The sequence below is a fragment of the Prorops nasuta genome, unplaced genomic scaffold (assembly GCF_024137725.1).
Source record: "Prorops nasuta isolate Cenicafe-Biocafe unplaced genomic scaffold, Cenicafe_Pnas_1.2 PNAS00014, whole genome shotgun sequence".
Lineage (NCBI taxonomy): Eukaryota > Metazoa > Arthropoda > Insecta > Hymenoptera > Bethylidae > Prorops > Prorops nasuta.
The window spans coordinates 93,434-102,074 of record NW_027116811.1 but is presented as its reverse complement, the minus strand read 5'-3'; the positions used below and the strand labels follow the sequence as shown (position 1 = coordinate 102,074).

Below are 8,641 nucleotides of genomic sequence, written 5' to 3'. Positions count from 1 at the left end.
CGCGCGAGTGTATATATATATATATATATATATATATATATATATATACACACACAGTTTTAATGCTAATGCAATGCCTATCTTAATTATATGTATATATTTTGAGATATACATTATATTATATATTTGTCTAAATCAAGGGCCGATGAACAAATATTCTAAGATTTTTAGATTCTACCACAGCAACTTAATAATCTGCTTATTTGTGATATAATGAATTAAATAAATAAGTCCATTAAAAGTAAGCAGAGTGCGATCAGTTAATAGTTAATTGGTAGTTCGGTATGAAGTCAAAGTGCAAGGAATGAGAGACGTCCTCTTTAATTAAAACTTCATAGTACAATTGATTCTAAAAGTAAGTAAACCTTCGTTAAAAATGTTAAAATTACAAGCTGCAGATGGCTAATAAGTCGCACAATACCTAGGAGCGACATTTTTATTCCTGCAGTTTTTCATATAGTTCACATAAGTAAGCATTAGACTTTGTAAAAGAAAATAAATATATGATAGTCATCCAATTACTGATTATACAGTTATGAAGATATCCTGCAGATAATCTGTACATCGTTCGATATCATGTTTTTTTTTTTCCGAAAAAAGTCTGGTCTATTCAATACAAGTTGATACTTACTAGGACTGGAAAAAGAGTGATGTCAGTATTAAGAAATAGAAAATAGTTTTGCATTTAACTGATACGAAAATAATTAAATAAATTTTAATGGTTAATTTATAAAATTTTGTTGAGTCACGAAATCTGACCTTGAGAATCGTTTGTCCAGAATCCAGATACTAAGCAATGGCGCTACATTCGTGTATAGAAACGAGCCAATCCGAGTGTAGCAAGATTTATATGTATAGTAAATGTAATTTATTTGTGTATGTGGTTCTTCTATAATGCTGTAATTCATTTTGGTGTTAAAATTTAGAGCGAAGTTTGCCGAATCAAGAACGAATTTCAATTTTCATATCAATTTTTCGCTTTTTATAGCAGACAGGGTAAACTCCATTTTATAGAGCAAAGAGAGAAACGATAAGACGCTGCAAACGCCATCATACAGGAATTTCAATAAGTAAATTAGTTCTCCTTTTATTCCGTTGGCTCAGATGGCGTTGTCGTCAAATTTTAAAGCTAAATTGCAATAGAGGGGAGTTTCCGCCCCCTGCTCCCGGCTTTTCACCGGCAACACCATCACTCCACTCCAAGCAAAAGTGCTGCATCCGGTGAGTAAACTTTTATATGGAAATATCCTAGCTTGGTTTCATACTATCATACCGATTCAGAGTCCTGAACTTCCCGGAGAGAACAAACAAGCCAGAAAAAGGCCTGGTGAGGATTTCGCTACGATAAACCGGTACGTGGATAAAGACGCTTCAAAACCCACGGGAATTTTGCTTCCATTCGTGAATTTCCATGACCCATTGAGAGACGCGAACGACTCCATTGGAGGAGATAGCGCTAAGCATGTCTTGATTCCTGGGGATTTTTCGGTATTCACTCAAGAAAAATCGCCATGCTTGTTACTCGTGCGTCCGAAACCCGGACTTTTTCGTCCTCGGGATTTATTCATTCCAAAAAGTAGAAAAATACTTTGCCTATTCCGCTTCCAAAGATCCACGACCGAAAGTCAAAGCACGTGCTATTTCGTATTTTTCCAAAATCCTTTAACGATCCAAACAATATTTTTACTCGATGAGAAAATATCGCTAATCTTCCGTACTTCAGTTTTTATAATATAGAAAAAGGGGAGAGGCCTATTTAGGCATGGTTTAGTGCATGTTTGATTGTGTTGTTTTTCACTCCATTGTTTTTGACATTTAAAGCATATAATCATTATAACCTTTTTTACAGCCCTTCCCATACAGTTCTTTGTTAAATTGTTTTCTTTGCTAATTATGTTTTTACTAAATGTAGGTCTAGTTTTTTACAATTAAAATTTATTTACTACTATTTAGCCTTTAAAATGCTAAACCTTTCAAAACTGTAGCATTTACTTTTATCTATAAATCAGAATTCTCTTTTTTACAAGTTTACCTCTAAGCTCTTGTTTATTTTACAGACACCTGCCTTAATAATTTTAAGATCTGTCCAACTATATATCAATTGCTGCTTAAGCAAATTATAACTTAAGATCTTAGAAGTAAAAAGATGGTCATGGAGGCATCTCCTTCTCCACAAAGCGTTGGCCGTGAGTTTGTCCGACAATATTATACTTTACTCAACCAAGCTCCTGCCCATCTCCACAGGTAAGAGCTGTTCTAAACTACAGAATTAGTTCAAAATCAATTCTTGAATAAAATCATGAGCTATAATCATAAATATATATTTCAGATTTTACAATCAACATTCGTCTTTTGTTCATGGCGGTTTGGACTCTAATAAGGATTCAGCTCCTGCTATTGGCCAGAAGCAAATCCATCAAAAGATTCAACAATTAAATTTTCGTGATTGTCATGCTAAAATCAGTCAGGTAGATTCACAATTGACCCTTGAGAATGGTGTCGTCGTACAGGTAGGATAATTGACTATGGCTGACTTATACAGCTTATAAATTAAGTAATAAAATTAATGTTAAATACTTAATGATACAGGTATCTGGAGAATTGTCCAATGCAGGGCAGCCAATGCGCCGTTTTACACAGACATTTGTTCTGGCAATTCAAGCCCCAAAAAAGTACTACGTGCATAATGATATTTTTCGCTACCAGGATATGATCTTTCCTGATGAGGAAGAGACTGATGTGAGTGGTGTGGAAAGTGGAATAAATGAAAGTGGGGAAAGGGAAGGTGAAGAAGGTGGGCGTTCTGAGCAAGAAGAAGATGATCACCAAAACCAAGGTCAACAGTTTATGGCAGCAATCAGTAATGAACCACCAGTCCAACCATCTCTGATTCCATCGCAGCAGCCTCCTCTGCAGCAACAACAAATTTTTTATCCACCTCAGCCCCAGCAACACGTTAGTATTTTTGCAATTAACATTGGCAAGCAAGTTTGCTGAGTTCCTTGACTCTTATAGGTACATCAGGTAATACAACAAGTTTTAAACGGATCGGTTCATGAAGAAAGTCCATTGATCGCACAACAGCCTCAGCCTCAGCAACAGCAGCAATTAACTACAACGTCTCCACCACCGGCTCAGCAGCACCAATACATTGTAGAGCCAACGACGCAACAGCAATTCACCCAAGAGACGGAACTTGATGCTACGAACGAGCAGCCACAACAAGAAAACGAGTTACAGTCTCAAACAGAGGAGAATCGTGAACAGCAAGAAGCTGAAACATTCTCTGGCAACGCACAGGAACCCGAGTCAGATAACCAGGCTTCGACCGTTTTGGTTAACAATAGCGGTCCCACGACTTATGCCAACAGAGTTAAGTCGTATCCAACCACAGCTGGCGTTACTAGTCCTCAAGCTTCTAAAATCTCAATATCACCCGTAAGTTTCTACAATTTTTATAGGACGCTGTAAGAAGAAAAATTCATCTTATTATTTTCATTTTAAACATTTTAATCCATGACAAGCTGTTTTGGTATAACTCTACTCATCTTTCTTTCTTTTTTAGCCACCAATGACGAGCTTGCGCAGCGACGAAAGATCGCCACTTCATCCAGCAAGCAGTGGATCCACTATTCCTGCCTCTGGCAATACAGCTGTAACTCAGCAATCAAACAGGATTGTTGGAAATGCTCCCCAGCAGCAGAATCAGCATCAACAACAAAGGGCTTCGAGAGGGGGACCAATTCAACGAGGTAAAACGATATATAAATTTAAAGATTTTTCTTATATAAAAAAAAGGACTGTTCGTTCAATAATATAAATAATTAATTGAAGATGGAGACAGACGTGGCACAAGGCCGGGCCAATACACAGACGCACATCAACTTTTCTTGGGCAATTTGCCCCATAACGCATCAGAGAGTGAATTGCGCGAGATTTTCGAGCGCTATGGAAAGGTCGTGGATCTTCGTATACATAGTAAAACAAACGACAGGTCTAAGCCGCAAGGAGGTAGCATTCGCGTACCAAATTACGGATTTATCACTTTCGAAGATCCGCAAGTTGTTACCAAATTGTTGAAAAATCCGGTTAGTAAAATTAATGAGCTTAGCAAAAACGATAAATAGAGAATGAAGAATTTTAACCTATTGAGACGTAATAATTTTAGGGTATCTATTATCCGGATATGAATGGTCAGAAATTGAATATCGAAGAGAAAAAGTTCAGACCAAGATTGCCAATGGAAGGTAGTGGAGGTAGATTAAACTCCGGAGATGGCAATATGAGACCTATGGGAGGTCAACAGCAGCAACAGCTACGTGGGTCAGGTAAGCTTCACCTGATCCTTTAAAATCATTATAATGAGGGCTTTATGTTAGGAAAGTTATTCAAGGATTGAGAATCTTGGAGTATTGGGGATGGTATGATTTTCTACGAAATGTTTTTAGGTGGGCCTAGGGGTGTGACTAGGGGAGGCCAACACGGAGCACGAGTCGCACGAGGTAGTTTCAATCGAAGCGAGGGTACATTAAGTGGTTTAAACAAACCGGGCAATCCAGGCTACCAGATTCGTCGCTAATATCCGCATCACCGTCACGAGCAGCCCCCTTTTCCTCCCATCTCGAAAGCAAGGCACCGGTATACAATTGCCACTCCCTTCTCATTCCCAAGTACGAAAGCCAGGACTGTTTGGATGCCACACGACGTCGACAAAATGGCGCCAGCCCCTAATACGCTTAACTGCTTGCAACGTTGGTCAAGCAAAACCTATTATAGATGACGCAGCTCAATCTGTACGAAGCACGAGGTTCGATCCGAACGACTGTGGCATCGCAAATAAAGCCAAAAAGCACTCATCGAACTCTCCGAGACCCCCGGACCGCGCAAGACGCAAAAAAGTTATCTCTGAGATCCCCTGAAACTGTCTTGTCTCTCGCGAACATAGATGGATGAAATATAAATCGGTGTTAAGGCCTGGACTAAAATTAAACCGCAGTAGGAAATACTGAAAAAAGGGGATAACCATTGATTATAGCTATACGACAGACTTGCGTTGCTTTTTATTGGCTAGGCCGACCAAGGGTCGAGGACGGTACGAGTGCCTCGTGGAGTCTATGGATGATCTCGACTGACTCGAACTAACGAAGCTACAAGAAATAGAACGAGAGAGCCGTCTTTAAACATTTTAAACCTCGCGTATTCGCGAATATCATTAACTGCCGATAATACGTTCCATCGTTAATTTAGAGTCGGCGTAACGTCAATAGGTAGTCGGTCGGAATGTCGGGTGATTAGTAGAGAGCCGCAACGATTCTGTGGTTTCATGCGAATCAAATAGTTTCACTTTCTCTGCATCATTAATTATCATCAAGGAACACAAAACCGAGCATCGATCGCCGGTATCGATCGATCATGGTGGCCTCTCTTACTCTTTTGCTGCAGCTGGTCTCGCCGATTTTTCTCACAATACAACTCTTTGTCATTTCATAAATTGCTTTGTTTTTACTTTCAATACCCGCCAAAACATCACTCTATTGTTCCTAACATTCGTCCTTATATCCATCTTGCGAATATCGAAAAGGTTTATTTTTACGAAGCTTGATGATGTATCATTTATCATCCAGTAAGCAATGGAAAGAAGTCATGTTTTCGATCATTTGAAATTAAATAACGCATTAATCCTCTTGTGCTCCTTGTAAGCTATTTTGCTAATCGATAACAGCAAAGTATGTGTGTATGAGATTAAATTTTAACAGTCTAGCTTTTTAACTGTAATGTACTAATGGATTGTAAAAATTAGTGATTGAGTGCATATGTTTCAAAGAATGTTCAAAGTTTCCTCTGATCTTGGAACAAGCTCTCATATGAGAGTGCAAGCTCAGACACAATCGAAAGGAATATTTTATTGAATTAAGCAAGTTTTCTCCTCTCATTAGTCAACAGTATTTTTATTCGACTGATGAAAAGTCTTCGATTAGCTTAATATATTTTATGTCTTATTCCTTCGAATAGTGTCTGAGTTCCAAGTTAGGTGAATCGATTGTTTTTGGAATAGAGTGCTGCTTCTATAATTCTATTAGAGAGGCGTAACAAGATATCATTTAGGCCTACTTCCCTCTTGCCCCCTCTTTCTCCGTAAGGTCCTTTTTAGCAAACGAAGCAAAAGAGTATAAAAAATTGTAAAAAAAAAGCTAAATAAAATTACAGAATGTACAAGAAAGGGATCTTTAGATACAAAGAGTAAAAATATCAAGTTGAAGGCGTGCAAAGCGGTCGTCGCTCTCGTACAAAGTTCATCAGCCGAATTACGATTAAGGGAGAAAAACTCAGTGTACCTTGCAGCGTACTCTTCTTCGTGAGAGTGCAAAAACGCTTCATATTTTCTGACATTATTAAACCATAAGTTTCGGCCGTGTCGGTGTTGAATTTTGAGTTACGAAAGAGAATGTTAGCAGAGCGACAGACTCGCAATGCGAGAGTTAAGATTTTTGTTCCTTATTCGAGCAATCGTTGCAACGTAATCGAACATGTGGAATAATTTTAACGATTCATCGTTTATGTAATCTCGATGCCCGTACTTTCCGCAATATTCTCCAAAACTTGATTGTTTCCTGCGAATATTGCTAAAAGCACGGACAGCGATATCAGGCCTTGCTTAAGGTGCGTGCTATGTATAGATAGGGCAGAGTCATCACAACTACCTCAATAGAATAGTTTGCAGGAAAATTTTCCAGAAAAATTCCTGCAAGCTCAAAACTAGCATTTTGCTTGCTTTTTAATTATCAGGCACTGTATGTGTGAGCCTGGCAAATTTGCGACAGCTGTCTATCAATCAAGACTGTGATGAAGCTGCTTTATCCTACCTTAAGGCGAATGTAGATAGTTTCGCGTGATTGTGGTTCCTCTGTACAGTATTTCTAACGCTACTCCCGACTATATCGCACCCAATGAATCGATGCAAAATAAGAGAAAATAGTTTTAAAGAAATAACAAACTTCTCTTTACGCGCGCTGTGTGCCAAAAATGGGTTCGAGGCGGGCAAAAATTGTTTGCCAAAATTAAGAGTCATCGGAGAGATACGGTCGGTGGAGCGTTGCGATATTGTTCTTTATCGAGTCTGAGAAAATGTTAACACGCATGAATTCGTAGTGCCATGGCGTAAAGTGTTTGCATGATATTGACGAGGCAATTTTTTTTCTTTGGATTACCTCCTTTGTACGATGCAACAAATACCGCTTTTTCGCGCGTACCAATCTCGTACTCTTGGATTATGTGACTGTCTAACGCTTCTATAGAATAGTCTTTTTTATATCGTTAGATAAGAATCTTCCAGCCAGAAATCCGTGTTTGTAAATTTCATAAGGGCAACTGTCGATCGATCGTGTATTTCCCGCAGCGGTTTCACTTGGCGACTAAACGCTCAATTGAGAAATTGAATTACACCTACAGCTTCTCACATATTCTCACTTGTCGATAACTCTAATCGTTGTTTTTACCTGGAAGGCTATTGCGGCGACCACAGTTACGCGAGGTCATAACTATCACTATCTTCTTCTATATCAGGACGAGAAGAAAATCAGTAAATTTCCTTAGTGCAAATATTCATCATCCTATTCCTTTCGTTTCTAAGCGACTATTAATTATTAACGATAACGATTAACAATAATATACAGATTTAATTATAATGAACGAAACGATTTAGGGAAACAGCGAGAATACACAAATAATTGTAACAATTTTATTATATATGAAGGAGATGGCGATAAATAAGTTGTGAATTTTTGTAGAATACAAGTTTTTATTTTGGCCTGTCAGGTCGATTTGTATGTAAAACCCGTGAATAACGTTACTGCGATAAAGTGATAATGTTGAAACAAAGTGAAAACAAAAAAAAAGTAAGAATACATTGTAAGTTTTACATTTAGTATAATATACCTTACCTAATTACCAAACCTTGCTATAATCTTTCCTTTCATTTATCGAGTAAAACCAATTAACGAAAACAATTTTCCTCTGTAAATGAAAAACTTAAAAAGCATCAAAGATAGATTTTATTGATTCGAACAATCACTACTGTATTGACTAAAAACAAGGACACAAATGCATTTCTTCAGCATTCTTTATCTAGTCTAGAATTGTAAGAATACGAAGTATGGGTACACAGTATGCATTGTAGTGTATTTTGTACTTTCGTAAATTCTGGAATTTTCAAGAAAAGGAGCAAAAAATTAGGAAAGAAGTTTTTAATCCCATTCTTGGGGTCGTCTGCGCTTTTTCATCGAGCAACAAGTTTCTATCAAATGTTCTATATATAGCGCGCCGCGTTTGAGCCGCACTCGCACATCGTAAAACCAGTTGTACTTTAAATGATTTACGCTTTATTTTAGATTTACTTTTATACATAAATGAATAAATAAACATATATAGATATATCTGTAGAAAAACGCAGTGGACTACCCTAGCCGGGTTCTTGAAATCCAATATGAATTTTATTAACATTTATATATATTATATTTACCAATTAATGCTCTATAATTATGCTTCATTTTTAAACAAATACAATATACCGATATGTTTTTTAAGCCATTCTTTTTTGTGATTACCTCACGAAGCCCAGACTAGAAATATACCTAATTTCTCA

General features: G+C 37.5%; 1 protein-coding gene across 1 annotated transcript; it reads left to right on the top strand.

Moving 5' to 3' along the window:
• Positions 1-1,212: 1,212 nt before the first annotated feature.
• rin (ras GTPase-activating protein-binding protein 2) lies at positions 1,213-8,630 on the top strand. Its single transcript, XM_066735726.1, has 9 exons — positions 1,213-1,352; positions 2,058-2,244; positions 2,330-2,510; positions 2,590-2,955; positions 3,016-3,438; positions 3,566-3,752; positions 3,835-4,088; positions 4,169-4,328; positions 4,449-8,630. Exons 2-9 carry the CDS (start codon positions 2,147-2,149, stop codon positions 4,577-4,579), a joined length of 1,800 nt encoding a protein of 599 aa, XP_066591823.1. The 5' UTR covers positions 1,213-1,352; positions 2,058-2,146; the 3' UTR covers positions 4,580-8,630.
• The last annotated feature ends 11 nt before the right edge of the window (positions 8,631-8,641 follow it).